Source organism: Sorex araneus, chromosome 9 (assembly GCF_027595985.1).
Source record: "Sorex araneus isolate mSorAra2 chromosome 9, mSorAra2.pri, whole genome shotgun sequence".
Lineage (NCBI taxonomy): Eukaryota > Metazoa > Chordata > Mammalia > Eulipotyphla > Soricidae > Sorex > Sorex araneus.
The window spans coordinates 30,614,465-30,632,670 of record NC_073310.1 but is presented as its reverse complement, the minus strand read 5'-3'; the positions used below and the strand labels follow the sequence as shown (position 1 = coordinate 30,632,670).

At 40.6% G+C, this 18,206-nt stretch overlaps 1 protein-coding gene across 1 annotated transcript in view; it reads left to right on the top strand.

The window, feature by feature from the left end:
* MAP3K21 (mitogen-activated protein kinase kinase kinase 21) overlaps nucleotides 1–18,206 on the top strand; it is a 73,246-nt gene that overhangs the window by 16,591 nt on the left and 38,449 nt on the right. The window contains exons 2-3 of the mRNA XM_004620327.3: nucleotides 11,378–11,558; nucleotides 17,548–17,696. Coding sequence (XP_004620384.3) covers nucleotides 11,378–11,558; nucleotides 17,548–17,696 — 330 coding nt within the window. The remainder of the gene's footprint in view (nucleotides 1–11,377; nucleotides 11,559–17,547; nucleotides 17,697–18,206) is intronic.

Sequence of the window (18,206 nt, the reverse complement as noted above, 5' to 3'; positions counted from 1 at the left end):
GAGAAAAGTCAGTGCTACTTGGCAAACTGAGAAAGCTATCAATTATTTTGTGAAAATGGAATGGTTTTGGAATTGAAATTCATTGAGAAATGTCACTGTCTTTAGGGAGAAGCAATGCTTTTAGTATATTCTTTAGCATAGTATTTCCCATTATTGCTTTTCTCAAGTTGGTTTTTTTCTTAAGACTTCAAAAATAATAATATGTTCTTAGTAAAAGATTAATTGAAGTTAACCCATTTGACTGAAATGGAATTTGGACAAAGCAATCACATACTTGTTGAGAAAATAGAATAGGTTCATTGTAATTAGTTTATATATCTATATCTACATGTAGATATAGATATAGATATGTTATATACTGTACTTCTGAAAATACCAGTGTAAAACTTCAAAGAAGCCAGAAAAATCAAGTGCCCCACAGTTGACTAAGTAGACTAAATGCAAGGTTGTAAAGATTGATTGTTAAAAATCGGGACTAAGAAGGGTCAGAAATCTTACTGACAACTCACAAAGGGAACCTCAGATGCTCAAATACCTGTTACTAAGTTACTCACAAGAATTTACCATTTGTGGGGCCAAAAATGTTTTTTTTTCCCCCAGTTTGCACATTATAATAATTTCTGTTGTTTAGCTACTGCGTTTAGATCTTTCTGGCGAATGGCAGGAAGCGGAAGTTGGCCACCAACCTGGTGTCCTTAGGCTGAAACCTGGCCAAGCGCCCAGTCCTTACCTGTGGAGTGACTGGCTATTTTTGGTTTCGGTCACTTTACCCAAAAGATAAGGAATTTCAGGAATTCTGCTGAACACCTCTGAAATAGAATCCAGAACAATGGGCCTTTCATGGAACTGGAGACGTTTGACATTCAAAGTGTTATTTTAACTTGTTTTCTATTAGTTCAAAGAGTGGAGGTGCTTAACTCCAGTGGAAGCTTAGGAACTGGGGAGTGGGGGAGGTGTTCTGAAACCCTCAATGCAAAACACGTTCCCCCTTGACATTCATTTAGGAATGTAAGTAGTTTATAATATTTAGAATTGCTTGTATTTTGGACCACACCCAGCAGTGCTTAGGGCTTACTCCTGGCTCTGCACTCAGGAATCACTTCTGGCGTTATCAGGGGAACAGATATATCAAACTGGGGATTGAAACTGGATTGGCTGAATGCAATGCTAGCACCTTACCCACAGAACTGTCTTTATGGCCCGGGGCATAATATTTCAATGTCTATTTTAATCAGTACTTCATACTTTATTTTTAATGTTGATGAGAATAATGAGGATATAATGTATATGAGTGCCTCGGGAAAAGTAGTTTTATAAAACTGCATCATTCTGGTCATTAGTTTGGAGTTTTATTTTGCTGATAAGAATAATCATTGTTCAAAAGTGAAATTGCATAAGGGAATATAATATAACATAGCTAATGAAGTTACTACTTAACATATCAGTGTTTCCAATTTGATTTCTGTAGTTTAAGTATAAGCAGTTAAGTATTGGCAGAGAGTCTCATGCCCGTGCACCTGGCTGTCTTCCCTGGGGCCCCTTGGAGGGGATGGGCTCCAGCTTCCCTCCCCACCCCTAGCAGAGCTCCGGGTGGCCGAAGACCCCTGGAACCTAGCCACAGCCATGCTCAGGGCCACTCTCCACATGTTCGGATGAGCTTCACGCATGAAGGTACCGGTAGAAGAACCCAGGTGTGTGTAATCCCATCAACAGCCAACATCCAGAGACTTAAAAGCAAGCTCCGAGATGAGAGCGACTCAGAGAGTCTCTTGCCTGTGCGCCTGGCTGTCTTATAACCTACTTCCCCCTCTGGGAGAAACTGGCAAGCTACTGAGAGTTTCCTGCCCACATGGGAGAGCCTCGAAAGCCTCCCATGGCGTATTCATATGCCAGAGCCAGCAACAAGCTGGGTCTCATTCCCCTGACCCTGAAAGAGCCTCCAATGCAGCATCGTTGGGAAGGCCGAGTAGAGAGAGGCTTCTAAAATCTCAGGGCTAGGACGAATGGAGAAATTGCTGAGATCACTCAACAAATTCGACGATCAACAGGATGATGAACCTGAATGAAGTTTAAGTATAGAGAGTTTTATGGCATTACATATTATTCTTGGTACTTATGAGGAGTAAAAAGTGAGAAAAATTGATAATGGGAGTACCTAGAGTTAAAAAAAAATCTCTTGGGGCTGGGAAGAGAACTCAGAGGACTAGTCCTCATGCTTCACGTACTGGTGGTCCAGATTCACTTGCACTCTTAGCATGGTCCCCCAGCACAGTTAGGAGCAATCAGAAGCAATCCGCAGCATTCATCTGGGCATAGCCCCCTGAGCACAGCCAGGTGTGAGTCCCCATGGCCCCCAAAGTTTAGTCTCTTAAGCAGTATACAAAAATGGAATCTCTCTCTTCCTTCCTTCCTTCCTTCCTTCCTTCCTTCCTTCCTTCCTTCCTTCCTTCCTTCCTTCCTTCCTTCCTTCCTTCCTTCCTTCCTTCCTTCCTTCCTTCCTTTCTTTATTTCTTTTTCTTTCTTTCCTCCTTCCTTTCACTTTTGGGGTCACACCCGGCAATGCATAGGGATTACCTCCTGGCTTTGCACTCAGGAATTACTCCTGGCGGTGCTCAGGGGACCATATGGGATGCTGGGAATTGAACCCGGGTCGGCCTTGTGCAAGGCAAACGCTCTACCCGCTGTGCTATTGTTCCAGCCCCCAAAATGGAATCTTTAGTTGTCTTCTTTTTATAATTGATTGCTTTATTGGTGGTATAGAAGGTTAGGGAGATTGTCATCCAGCTAAGAAATGAACTTTGGCTTTATGATTTTGTCCTATAATCTGGGTATCATTTCTAAACAATAAATTGGAGATTACTATAACTCTCACTTCATAAAATGGTGTTCAGATCAAGTGAAATGGTGTTAGGGTCAAAAATAATTGTGTAGCACAAAATGAGTAAACACTATTTACCAGTATTCTTAATAGCACTAGTGATAATTTTCATTAATAGGGATTCTTTCATTGAATGTTTGTTGCATGAAATATCACTTTTTATCACTTGTCATCCCGTTGCTCATCCATTTGCTCAAGCGGGTGCCAGCAATGTCTCCATTCATCCCTGTCATGTGCTAGTGTAGCCCAATGGCGTCTGCTCACTCCAGAAACAGGGAGAGCATCAAACCATTTGTTCAGAGTCTCAATAAAGAAGTCTTGCCATGTTGTAGGTGGGTGGCCACATGGTCTTTTGACGTCCCGTGGAATCCAGTCGGTAACAGCTCTAGTCCAGCGATCAACTCTGAATCGCATTACGTGTCCGGCCCATCTGTTTTCGACGCCTTGGCAAATGAGACAGCGTCGCTGATTCTTGATCGTCTATGGAAGTCAGAACTCCAGATTCCTTCTCTCACTTGAGTGAAACGTGATACTCCAAGCACAGCTCTTTCGATTCCTCTTTGGTATACCCGAAGAGCGTTCTCATCCTGTTTTCGTAGGGCCCAGGTCTCTGAAGCATATCTTAGTAAAGGAAGAATGGTGGAGTTGAAAAGATGTACCCAGAGCCGGAGGTTCTTTGTCCTATAAAATTGTATGCAAGTTTATGCAGCATGAAATATACTATATAAAATTGGAGGAGATAGGGGAAAGCTTTCTAGAACCATTTCTTTTTTTTTTAACTCTGATGGAACATTTATTTATTTATTTTTCTCAGCTGTTTAATGTGGATCATTTTTTAATAATTTATTTATTTTTTAATTAGTGAATCACTGTGAGGGTACAGTTACAGATTTATACATTTTTGTGCTCATGTTTCTTTCATACAAAGTTTGAGAACCCATCCCTTCACCAGTGCCCATTCTCCACCACCAGTAAACCCAGCATCCCTCCCACCCTCCCCAATTCCATCTCCCCCCACCCCACCCTGCCACTGTGGCAAGGTATTCCCTTTTGTTCTCTCTCTCTAATGAGGTGTTGTGGTTTGCAATAAAGGTGTTGAGTGGCCATTGTGTTCAGTCTCTAGTCTACATTCAGCACGCATCACCCTTCCCCCACATGGCCTCCAACCACATTTTACTTGGTGTTTCCTTCTTTATCTGAGTTGCCCTCTCCCCAGAATGTGAGGCTAGCCTCCAAACCATGGAGTCAACCTCCTGGTACTTATTTCTACTATTCTTGGGTGTTAGTCTCCTACTCTGTTATTCTATATTCCACAGATGAGTGCAATCTTTCTATGTCTGTTTCTCTCTTTCTGACTCATTTCACTTAGCATGATAGTTTCCATGCTGATCCACTTATATGCAAAGTTCATGACCTCATTTTTTTCTAACAGCTGCATAGTATTCCATTGTATAGATGTACCAGAGTTTCTTCAACCAGTCATCTGTTCTAGGGCACTTAGGTTTTTTCCAGATTCTGGCTATTATGAACAGTGCTGCGATGAACATATAAGTGCAGATGTCATTTTGACTATACTTTTTTGCTTCTCTAGAACCATTTCTGAGATTCCATTTGTCCACAGTTTAGGGTCATAAGTAAACGAGAGGGCAACAAAAAGAATTTTATTAAATTCTTGATATTTACTGCATTTTCTTCATTTGAAATCCTGTTTTTATTTCCTTCTTTTGACTCTTGCTGGTTTTGTTGGGCTATATGATAGATTTGCTCTTAAGTTTTTGAAGAACATTCATGTCATTTTTCATAGTCCCTGGACCAAGTTAGGTTCCCATCAGCCATGTAGAAGGGTTCTCTTTTCCCCACATCCTTTTGAGCACCTGCTTTCTCATACTTAACAGTAGTCACTTTAATAGGTTTGAGGTTGTAGTTTACACATTATGCTATATTAGGCAATTCAATAAGAAATATGAGTGCTTTCTAAAATGACTTATGTGTGGAATCTAAAAATGTTAGACCTGTAAAAAAAAAAAACCGATTGAACTCCTAGTTACTGGGGATGTTGGTCAGGGATAAGAATTATGTTGTTTAAGAGTATCAACTTCCAATAGTAGTAAATAAGTCAAAATCCTGATGTACAGAAAAACTAATATAAAAAATTTGCTGTACTATAATGTAATAATATTGCTACAGTGGTATTTATAATATAAACTTATCAAAGTAACATATACAACTTGAAGTTTTCTTATTGTAATTTTTAAATTTTACTCAATAAAAATAAGTTAGTTAATTTAAAGAAATAATAGGATGTAGATCCTTGGCTTCTAAATCTCAATTTTACTAGATCACCTGGGGAAGGAATTATGACACAATAAATCCCTCTAATAGCTCTCTATGCTTACATGTTGATGTGTGTCCCAGATCACGCTTGACTAGTGAGTCACACTTGAATGTGACTTAACACAAATTGCACTGCCTAAGTTAACGTGATAAAACTAGGGTTGGTACCATAAGGACATTGGTGGAGGGTCTTGAGCACTTTGGTTGGTCATGAGATGTGATAACTGTCTATATCAAAACCATAAATGTTAACATTATTGTAAACATGTGGCCTAAACTATAATAATTAGGGATAATAGTATATTTTTTAAAAAATTGGAGTTGTTTTATTCTATTTACATTAGCTGAGTTTTATGACTGGCTTACATTTCAGACCTTTGATAATATGATGCAAATTAAATGCAAATCCATTGCAGTTACTTTTTAAGCATTACAAAAGATAAAGGATTTCCTGAGGTTCATGGCAGTGATTTTACTAAAAATACTTCCAATAAATTAAAAAAAAATTTAAATTTAATTTGGGATAGAGCAGTCGCGCAGTGGGTAGGGCATTGCCTTGCATGTGGCCGACCTGGGTTTAATTCCTCCACCCCTCTCAGAGAGCCCGCCAAGCTACTGAGAGTGTCTCGCCTGCACAGTAGAGCCTGGCAAGCTACATGTGGTGTATTCGATATGCCAAAAACAGTAACTACAAGTCTCAGAATGGAGCCGTTACTGGTGCCCACTCGAGCAAATTGATGAGCAACAGGATAACAGTGATACAGTGATACTTTAATTTAACTTTTTTATAAAGTCGTTCACAATAATTTATTATATTTTATATTCAGACACTAATCCCACCACCATCCACCTTCCCACCACCATAAGAGGAAAGCGTGTGAAGATAATTGCATTTCGTCCTGGCGCCATTTGAGCCCTTGTGTAAGAGATTACAAGCATATATGTAAAACCAAAAAAATGTGTGCTACTTTTGGTACGTCACTGGGCTAGAGTATAAGAGATCACGCGGCTGTGTGTCCACATGCTCCAGGAATTCTGAAATTTACAATATGATTATAGAGCAGATTCACTCATGGGTGAGGCTTATGTCTCGCACTTCTTGGCTGTTGATGAGATTATATGGCAGTTTGTGGGTGTGACTGCCAAGCAACCAGAAAACTAGGGATCTGTGGGGAGGAGGCCCAGTGTCACTTGGTGATCTCAGTCACGGGTCCCACATGCGTGGGTTTTTCTGCAGGTTCTCTTATAGGTGAGGCTTGTCTGAGCCTGTGTGGAGCGGCCTTGTGTATGGCTGTGGTTGAGTTCTGGAGGTTTTCGGCTGCCAGGGTTTTCCTGGGGTGGGGAGGAAAACCCACCTGCCTCCAAGTTGCCCTGGTGCAGACAGCCTGGCGTGAGGTCAGGATGTTCTCTGTCACTCTCTTGCAGGAACTTTATTTCAGAGTCTCTGGATCTTGGCCGTTGGTGAGATTATATGGCACCTGGGGCAGTTTGTGGGTGTGACTGCCAAGCTACTGGAATGAAAACACTTTCAAACTATTGATAATGAGTGTGTGTGTGTGTGTGTGTGTGTGTGTGTATAATCCTTATGAAATAGTCCTGTGTTTCAGACAGTTCTGAGCAGTTGAGTCGTATTCATTTCTACCTCACTGCGGTCTATTGTTGTGTGTACTATTATAATTCCCATAAGGAAACAGAAGCATTCTGGCCCCAAAGCACATACTTTTTAAGCAGTACCGCGTCTGCTTAGATCAACTGACAATTATTCTATGACAAGAAACTAGAGAAGAGACTGTACTTGAATGGAGAGAGATATCCGAAAGACAAATTGATAAAAGCTGTCAGTGGAGTCACATGGGCTCTGGGCTAAGACTGGCTGTTCAGCTTGATTGCTCTTAGCTTCGTGACCTGGTCCGGATTACTCATCATCTCTGTGACTCAGTTTCCTTATCTGTAGAGTACAGGTAATAAATAATTTTATACTGATAGCATTACAATGTGGATTTTATAATTCAAATACCCGTAAATAACCCTGGCAAATACAATGTACTCAGTAAACATTAATTGTTCCTATAATTATTTGAAAATGATCTTTTTTAAAAAATGATTTGTGTTCCTGAAGTCAAAGTTGAATGTCTTATGCTGTTTTCCATTATGGTCCGAGTCATTTATCCTAAAAGTCCTCCCATACTTATTTGATTTTTAGTCTTTTAAGAATAGAATACTGTACACTAATGCCCAAAATATAAGAAAATGTATGAATAAAAGCTGGGGTAGTCTTACTTTCACTCTATTTTTCAGGGTAAAACCTAAATAACAATCCTCTTCCCATAACACAGAGCCAATTTTCTATGAAATCCAGACTACTTTTCAAGACCATATACAGTGTAATTTTATGTTAGTACTTTGCTTTGGGGAGGGTAATACCCAGCAGTGCTCTGGAGTACCCCAGCACTGTGCTATGGTGTTGCTTCCAGTTTTGAGGTATGATGTGGTGCTGCCATTGAACTGGGCCCTCCTACTCATACTCCTTAGTTCTTTGAGTTATCTTTCCTGCCCTTGTCATTTTATTTCCCACCCCTGCGAATGAAAACCTACCTATTGGAAATGTTATGAGTAGTGAGTAAAATAGAGTGTAATATGTATAATGTAGTGAGTAAAATAATGCTTGAAATGCATAAAGTGAATGCCTAGTACTTACTAGCCACTCTTTATTCATGTGTTATTTGTAATAGGTAGAATTGGCATGAACAAAGTACAATGTAAGGATGTTTAAGCTTTGTTCACTTGATTTGTAAACATAAGCACCTACTCTAAATCAGAAGCCAGACAGAGGAGATAAATGAATATAGAGGTGATTTGAACATGTTTTCCTCAACTACATCTTCCCCCTTCTATCCTTCTTCTCCCATAGTCACTCTTCTCTTGCCCTTTCACAGTCTTCTGACTTTCTCTTCCACGTACCCTGTTTCTTCTCAGACTTTTTGTTTACTCTGGCTCACACTCACTTTTTCACCGCTCGTGACACTCGCACACTTTATTCTCACACGCTTGGCACTCTCTTCTTGCCCTCTTACATACTCTCCCTCAGGTGTTCAATTTCAACTGTCTAGTTGAGTGATCGGAAGTACAAAGTACAAATGATTATAGTACCTTGTGCTTTATAAGGGTAAGTGCAATACAAAGTTCTCCTTTGCTTTGTGTATGTGAGACCTTTGGTTTAATTCCTGATATTCCCCTCTCCCCCCCAAAAAAGGACAAAGTTCATATGAAGATGGTAGGAATGTGCCTTTGCTTAGGGGTATTTTAGAAGATTTCACAAAGAAAAGAATTGGGGCTGAAACAGCAGCTAGCCCACCTTAGGCGATGGAGATGGAGATAACTGGATGCTGTGCAATTGCAGAGGCTGTGGCTGCCCAGCTTGATGGGTGTGAGTGTTGTCCCGGAGTTACAGAGAAACACGGGAATTGTATTTGTTTTTTAATGCAGATCTATTGAGGTATGATTTCTTTGCATGGAGTAAAATTCATCCTCAGCGGGTGCTTGGGTTAGTAAATTTTGCCAAATATATTTAATCCTGTAACCACCATTACCATTAAGAAAAAGAATTTGCCCCCAGGGTTCTCTGTTTTGGTGGGGGGACCTCCCAAACTGTATTTAAAAAGTCTGGGGCCTCCACTGGCAATTTTTGGCCATTCTGGTCTGCCATTCAGCACAGGATGTGGCACTGCTTGGACACTGTGGTGCCAGGGACACTTGGGCCACTGCATTGATACTGGGGGTAACTGGGGTCACACCTGATGGTACTCCAGGGGCCTCTGGGGCTGCACTAGGAGGTGCTCTGGGGAGGTCATGTGGTACCGGGAATCAAACTGGGTCAAGTGCATGCCAGGCATGTGCTCTAACTGCTGTAGTATTTCCCCAGACACCCCCAGACCCCACTCTAGCCCCCAGGTTCTCTTGAGTAGCTTGCAAGAGAACCTTTTCCTCAGCCTCTGGTCTGATTTCTGTGTCTTTTTCAGACTGACATATGGGATAACAGTACGTCGTCACCATTTATGTCATTGTTAAAATTAGGTATAGTGTTTTTTTAAAAAATTTATTTTATTATATTCAATCACCGTGAAAAAAAAATACAAAGCTTTCAGGTTTCAGTCATACAATGATTGAATCCCCATCCCTTCACCAATGCACATGTTCCACCACCAAGAACCCCAATATACCCCCCTCCCACCCAGCCACCACCTAAGTAGCTAATGATCTTCATTTTATTCTCTATACTTTGAATACATTCAATATTTCAATGGAGAACTCACTATTATTGTTTGGAATTTCCCCCCAACAATCAGGCCTGCTGAAAAGGCATCATTTAATTTCTTTTCATTGCTGAGAATGAAGATGTCGCGGCCCTGCGGTTTTGGATTTCTGATATTTTAGTTCAGTTCACAGTCTAGATGCATTTCTATAAGAAGCCGCTCTGGGTGCCAAAATGGGTTAGAAGACCTCTTGGATCATAGTGTTTGGGAGCAGAGGGTCTGTTTTGCGAGCAGCAGCTCCAGATCTTATCTGGGCTGAGGGCCTGCTGGTACCGCCCCCTTCCCATGATCGCCTATAGCCACAGCATTGCAAAGTTCCTACCTCTGGGCGGAAGTTTTAGGGTGTGGCTCTCGCCACGTGGATGATGCCTCCGCCGCCATTTTCCGCGCAGAAAAACAGGATGGAGAGGGAAAATCCCTCCCCGGGCGGCACATAGTTGTAGTACAGCTCACAGTCTAGATGCATGTCTGTAAGAAGCCTCTCTGGGTGCCAAAATGGGTTAGAAGACCTCTTGGATCATAGTCTTTGGGATCAGAGGGTCTTGGTATAGTGGTTTTGAGGTTCAGAGCTTTATGATCTAAGAGGATGCCACATGGCTGTGGGAAGATGTGTCCACTGATGCGTGGATATGGGTTACAGAAGAGAGAAAAGCAGCACTCAGTGTAGGAGGATTGTAGTTCAGGTGTGATGGGTGACAGCAGGAGTGAGGTGCAGTGTCAGAGGAATGCAGAGAAGGGAGAATTCTAAGCATTCAGATTAAGTCCAGCAGTGAGCTTCATTTGGAAGGCAGGGTTTTAAAAAGTGAGGAGGAGATAAGTTAGAAGATACAGTACTTATAAGCCATTCATTTTGTAGCAAAGGCTTCTGTAAGGCAATCATGTTTAAAATATTTTTGTGACTTAAAATAATTAGGGGCTGGAGTGATAGCACAGTGGTAGGGCGTTTGCCTTCCACGCGGCCAACCTGTTTTCGATTCCTCCGCCCCTCTCGGAGAGCCCGGCAAGCTACCGAGAGTATCGCGCCCGCTCGGCAGAGCCTGGCAAGCGGTTACCCGTGGGGTATTGGATATGCCAAAAATAGTAACAATAAGTATCACAATGAGAGACGTTACTGGTGCCCGCTCGAACAAATCGACAAGCAACAGGATGACAGTGACCGTGAAAATACTAAGGATTTTTACAGATTTAATGATAATGTTGATCATGATGATTTATGGCAATATGTTATCAATTGGAAATTTTCTGTAATCATGTAGTAGAAAATCTGCATGTAGAGCAGGATGTAACTTTTTGGAAGAAGACATTAAAAATTTTTTTTTGTGTGTAGTGCTAAGGATTAAACCCAGGACCTTTTATATGTGCAAAACATGAACTCTGCCACTGAACCAAATCCTGTCTAAAAAATATTTCATATATACTTATACAATTTTCATATATTCATATATACATGTATATATATGTATTGTCCTACCTATTGTACTATCTCTCTGGCCCGCAAGATACTATTATACATATATTTTTTAATCTGGAAAGCTTTCACAGGCTTATGATTCTACTTCTGATATATCAGTAAATATTTCTTGCCCCTAAAAGTCATCTATGTTGTAATGAATAGAAACATCCATAATAAGTGTTAAGCTGTATTTGTGATTTGTTTTTAAAAGCATGACTCCAGGCACAGATTGCCCCCGAAAGGTTATGATACCTGTGGTGAAACATAAAATGGCAAAATATAATTAATTCTACATTATTCTGCCAGTTGTGAAGATTGCGTTTTAAAAGTCAAAGAAAAATGATAAATATTTCAAGACTAAAAACAACAACAAAAAATCCATGTTTGATTTTTCCCTAGTTTTGCTCCTTGAGAAGATAGAGCACGACGACGTCTGCAACAAGACATTGAAGATCACAGATTTTGGGTTAGCGCGAGAGTGGCACAGGACCACCAAAATGAGTGCAGCGGGCACCTATGCTTGGATGGCCCCAGAAGTGATCAAGTCTTCCTTGTTTTCTAAGGGAAGTGACATCTGGAGGTATGCACCTTGTCTTTTTCAGTTTAGCAGATGTCTGCAGAAAGTGCTTGCTTTCATCTTTGCGTCTAAATGAGTCCAAGAGTCCCAGTTACTGTGAGTAAGTAGAGTGAGGCTAGAGGCCTTTTGAGGAAAGGTTTTGTGGTCTTGTCGTCAGGTTTTTATTGTCCTCTCACTTACAGTTACTAGAAGACTTTTGATATATCTGAAGTTTGCCAAAACTGGTTATAATTTGAGTGAAGTAGAGGCATGGCTTTGTAAGGCCTGTCAATAAATAAAAGTGAACTTTTACTTTTCATCAAATTTTGGTTCCTCCATATTCACAGATGGAATATTAGCATAGAAGGAGGGAGCTTGGGGGGGGAAATAATTAGACCATTCCTTCACCATATAAATATTCACCATATAAATTTTATCATAACTATGACAGCTTCAGGTTTGACACTGACCGGATCTCAGGTTAGCTGCATTTTTCATTCGTTTTGCAGTAACTGTCTTTTCATATTCATATCTGTTACTGTGTAGTTGTTACAGTGTATCAGGGAGATTACTTGCCTTTATTCAATTCTCATAAAATCTTGTGTGCCTGATATTAAGATTGCAGATTTGAAGCACCACTACAAAGAGAGAGTAGAGAAAAAGAGGCTGTTGTGTTTTGTTGATGGGAATATAAATTCATGCAGCCATTTTGGAGAAGTTAATGAGCTTTCTTAAGAAATTAAAAATATGGTGACAAGCAATTTGACTTTTTTTTTTTTTTTTTTTTTTTTTTTTTTTGCTTTTTGGGTCACACCCAGCAATGCTCAGGGGTTACTCCTGGCTTTGCACTCAGGAATTACTCCTGGCGGTGCTTGGGGGACCATATGGGATGCCGGGGATCGAACCCGGGTCGGCCGCGTGCAAGGCAAACGCCCTACCCGCTGTGCTATCGCTCCGGCCCCAGCAATTTGACTTTTGATATTTTTGTAAGTAATATGAAAACATTAACAGAAAAAGTTATATCAGCCCCAGTGTTTATTGGAGTATTTTTTACAGCTCAATTGTATAATATAGTAGCAAATAAAGGATCCTTCCTGTGAATAACTGACTAAAGATAAGGTGGTACATTTCTAAGATGTAATTCTTCCAGATATGAAAAAAAGATGAAACATTGCTGTTTACAACAAAATGGAAGGGGTCTTAATGGAATTCACTGTATCACTGTATCACTGTCATCCCATTGCTCATCAATTTGCTTAAGCGGGCACCAGTAACGTCTCCATTGTGAGACTTGTTGTTACTGTTTTTGGCATATCAAATATACCATGGGTAGCTTGCCAGGTGCTGCCGTGCAGGCAAGATACTCTCGGTAGCTTGCCGGGCTCTCCAAGAGGATGGAGGAATCAAATCTGAGTTGGCTGCGTGCAAGGCAAACACCCTAAATAAACTAAAATTATAGAACAAATATTGAATGAATTTTGTATGTAACAAAGGGATATAAATGATACACAGACAAAACAACAAAAAGAGAAAACAGACTGATAACAGTACTAAGGTTGTGTTAGAAGAAAGGAATGGACAGAGGTAGGTAAGATGTAGATGAGATGGGCAAGGGAAGAGGAAAATTAAAAAATAAAAACATTTTATTTAAAAGTTCCAATTTTTGTTGTTTTTGGTAGTTTTATTGAGCTATAATTTATAATCATACAATTTCCATTTAAAGTGTAGAAATTATTTTAGTAATGTTAATAGGGTTTTATAATTATTATTCAAAATAATTTTAGTTTTGTAATCCAAAGAAGAGTCTCTGTTTCCTTAACCATGACCCTAAATACCCTATCCTTACCAGCTCAAGGCAATTACTTCTCAGCATTTTGTATCTTTTTATTTGCTTTTTCTGAAATTTTATTTAAAAGGAATCATATAGGATATGGTTGTTTTTTCACTGGCTTTTGAGATTTTATTAAAAAAAATATTTTTATTGTTAGTTTGGTTTTCGATTCCTCTGCCCCTCTCGGAGAGCCCGGCAAGCTGCCAGGAGTATCTCGCCCACTCGGCAGACCCTGGCAAGCTCCCTGTGGTGTATCCGATATGCCAAACACAGTAACCAGTCTCACAATGGAGATGTTACTGGTACCCACTAGAGCAAATCGATGAGCAACGGGATGACAGTGACAGTTATTTTGGTTTTGACCCACACCCAGTGGTGCTCAGGGGCTATTCCCAGCTCTGTACTCAGGATTGCCCCCAGCAGTGCTCGAGATCAAACCTGGTCTCCTGGAGAAAAGCAAGCATGCTCTCAGCCCATTGAGCTAGCCCTCTGGCCCCTGTTTGAATTGAATTTTATTTTTAAGTGAATGATTGATTGTGTCACTGAGACCACACCCAGGAACTCCCATATTTAAGGCAGTTATAACCCATACTAGGCTATATCCCTTGCCCTTGACTAGTTTATTTATTTGACTTACATTTTTAAGGTTTATATTATATAATATGTAGGACATTCTTATTTTTGCTGAAAATTGCCATCCCATTGGATTGAAGTACTATGTTTCTTTCATCTGTTCACTTTCATCTGGGTCGACAGGCTGACCCAGGTTTGATTCTTCTGACTCTCTCAGAGAGCCTGGCAAGCTACCAAGAGTATCCCGCCCGCACGGCAGAGCCTGGCAAGCTACCCGTGGCACATTCAGTATGCCAAAAACAGTAACAACAAGTCTCACAATGGAGACGTTACTGGTCCCCGATCAAGCAAATCGATGAACAACGGACTTGTGTGCTACAGTGCTATTCAATAGGCATTTGGATTGTTTATACTTTGGGGCTGTTCTGAATAATGCTATTCATGCTATATTCATGAACAGATATTTGTGAGGAAATGTTTGCAGTCCTCTTGAGTATATATCTTGATGTGAAGTTGCTGGGCCATATAATATTACTGAATTAATCATTTGAAGAACTTCCAGATTGTTTTCCAAGGCAGCTGTACAGTTTTTCATTCCCACCAACAGTGTATCAAGGTTTTAATTTCTCCACATTCTAGCCATCCTAGTAGTTGTGAAGTGGTCTTTCACTATTAAAATGTCAGGCTTTTTTGGGTATACATATTTTATTGATTGACTGATTTTTACTTTGGGACCACACCTGTCTGTTTTTCGAGGACCCTACATGGTGCAAGGGATCAAACCCAGTCATCCTCCTGCAAGGCAAGTGCTCTACCTACTGTTATTGAGTTGGTCCTATTTTCATAGTTTTAAATACAAGAGAAATGTAGGACTGAGAGAAAAAAGGTTACTTGCTAAGATCTTTATCTGATAAATAGAAGAACCCAGATACATCTGACTTCCTTGTTCATGATCAATAGAAATCATTTCCCTCTTGAATCAGTGAATGAATTAGTGAATAAAGAAATTATTCTCTCAGATTTGTAGATTAAGTTAGGCAGAGCATAGTGTTATTTTGAGATCCAGAAATCCCTTTAAATGTGATCATCCTTTATATTCAAAATATAATGTAATTATTTTACTTACGAACATTTAAAGATTTATCATCTGTGTCAGGGGTTCTATAGTATCTCAGGACTACTGTGAAATACACAAATGCTTGAATATCCTCCCTTAAAGGATTAAAGTGGGTATTAAAGTGTATCTACTCATGGAAAAATTTTCTCTCAAAATCAAATTATTTCTAATTTTTAGTTTTATAAATTTGATGTTCTGATTATGAGGAGAGGGATGCTAAAGTAGGATTAGTGGGAATTGGCATCTCAGAGCAGGTAGATGATGGGAAGGAAAGATGGCTGAGAAGTTATGAAAAGGACTAGGTATTTTAACTTTTACTAACACCTAATTGTGGCACCGAATGGCTCCACAGATCTCTAGCATGCATCATTGATTAGAGTATACTGGAATTCTAGAGTTTCAGAAGTGTCAGGGTGGGAAAGGCCTTACCTCTGAACCATACATTATCTGTGCTTCACAATTAACTTTAATAATATTCAAATAAAGAATGAGTTCATTCCAGAAATATTGCTCTACTGTGTAGTGCTACATCTTTATATAAGTAGATATGGACTAGGAGCATATGAGCGCTTAATCCACTCTCTCTTCCTCCTTGCTAGTTATTGCATTGTAAACTAACTTTAAAAACTTCTCTTAACTGTTTCTAATTTTGATAGTATATCATTTGTTTGATTATACCAGTCTCACCAAAGAGGTAACTAGGGCAGAGTGTTTCAGAAGTCTGCTGAGGTTTGTGAAACTAAGAAATAGCAGACTTGCATCCTAGGCCTTGAGTGCAGAGTCAGGAGTAAGCCCTGAGCACTGTTGGGTGTACCCCACACAGAAACAACAGTAACAACAAAAATGGTTCATTAGGGCTCTGTGGACCGGAGTGCTTTCTCTGCATGCAGGAGGCCGAGGGGTGAAGGACAGGAGCACCTCAGGGTGTGGCCCAACCTCCCTCCACCCAAAGGTTCATGAAGGGTTCTGGGATTTGAAGTACTTACATGAAGTTAAGAGTTCAGTTCCTAGTACCTATCCACCCTGTCACCAACAAGTGTGGTCCTCACACTTGTACACTGCAACCAAATGTACAACCTGCAGTGCACCACCACAAAAAGGGGAACGAAGAAGGAAAATGTTGTATTTTTTTTTAATTTTTGAATTTTATTAAATCACTGTGAGATAGTTACAAGCTTTCATGTTTGGGTTACAATCTCACAGTGATCAGACACCCATCCCTCCACCAGTGCACATTCCCCACCACCAATATCCCGGGCATACCCCCCCTTTCTCACCCTCCCCTGCCTCTAAGGCAGACAATATTCCCCATACTCTCTCTCTACTTTTGGGCATTATAGCTTGCAACACAGACACTGAGAGGTCATCATGTCTGGTCCATTGTCTACTTTCGGCATGCATCTCCCATCCAAACTGGTTCCTCCAGACATCATTTTCTTAGTGATCCCTTCTCTATTCCATCTGCCTGAAGAAGGAAAATGCTAATGAACAAGATTCTATCTCAGTGCTGAGGTGTACAGCATGAGTTCTCTTGAGATGAGACTCTGCAGTCCTAACAGCCTCTGAGAGGTTTTTAACTCTGTTAAAATGAGATAGGGACCAGAAAATAGTATAGAAGTTAGGGCACTTGCTTTGCATGATTCTGTCCCAGGATTCATTCCCAGCTGCGCATGGTCTCAGCCTTGAAGGCCCCTGATGACTGCCATGTGTGGCCCTTGAGGTTTTTGAGCACTGGAGCCCCACATCCTTGGCAGGACCCCAGCAGCACTGTACCTTCAGATCCTTGCTTTGAATGCTAGTCTGTTCACTGACAATTGCTGTTGGGGTTCCCAGGCAAGCCTCCTGAGCATTGCTTTGGAGTCTCCCCCAATCTCCCCACCGAAAAAGGAAGGAAGGAAGGAAGGAAGGAAGGAAGGAAAGAAGGAAGGAAGGAAGGAAGGAAGGAAGGAAGGAAGGAAGGAAGGAAGGAAGGAAGGAAGGAAGGAAGGAAGGAAGGGAAGGAAGAAAGAAAGATGAGAAATATTAAATCAACCACATTTTCTTCAAAATGTTACTTGGTTCTGGGATCTGTTTAATTATTTGCTGCTATAAGGATCTATTCTGTATCACTGTATCACTGTCCTCCCGTTGCTCATTGATTTGCTTTAGCGGGCACCAGTAACGTCTCCATTGTGAGACTTGTTGTTACTGTTTTTGGCATATCGAATACACCACGGGTAGCTTGCAAGGCTCTACCTATTCTTCATTTAATAGTTTTAATTCCTGTAAGAAAATGTCTAAGTGATTCTTGGGAAGGGAATATGCATTTGTCAGAGAGTTAACAGGAAGAATCACCCTCTCTCCTTGAAATAAGGGCCACCAAGGGCTTTTATTTTGAAAGAACATTTAGAGTAGGTGCTGGAAGAAGGCTCTGGTAGGTATATCACACCAATTGTGTCCTGTGGACCAGTCGCCCTTTCGCTGATTTAACTTGATGGAACTTTGCTTTGTAGCTATGGAGTGCTGCTTTGGGAACTGCTGACTGGGGAAGTCCCCTACCGAGGCATCGATGGTCTAGCTGTGGCTTACGGGGTGGCAGTCAATAAGCTCACTTTGCCCATCCCATCCACCTGCCCTGAGCCTTTCGCCAAGCTCATGAAAGGTACTTGTGCACTTGTATTTTGTGTCTGTGGGGGGCATGGGGCTTTGTTAGTACATTGCTGTTTTCTTAGTCAAAAGAGTAATTTCTTGGGGCTGGAGCAATAGCACAGTGGGTTGGGTGTTTGCCTTGCTCGAGGTCGACCTGGGTTCTATTCCCAGCATCACATATGGTCCCCCGAGCACCACTAGGAGTAATTCCTGAGTGCAGAGCCAGGAGTAACCCTATGCATCACCAGGTGTGACCCAAAAAGCCAAAAAAAAAAGTAACTTCTTGGATTTCAATTTTCAAACACTTTAAGTAATTCTCTTGCTTTAAGAATTAGAATAGCTTTTTGGCTTAAGATGTTGGATAAAGATTTTATGAACTTGCTTTACTTAAAAACCATCCAGTTTTATCAGTTACTCATAAGTACTAGATTCAAGTCAGTGGGAATAAAGCTGTGATCAAGTACACCAGTAGAGTTCAAAGACAATATTGAATTAGCTCCAGATCTGTTATCTTAAATTCTTT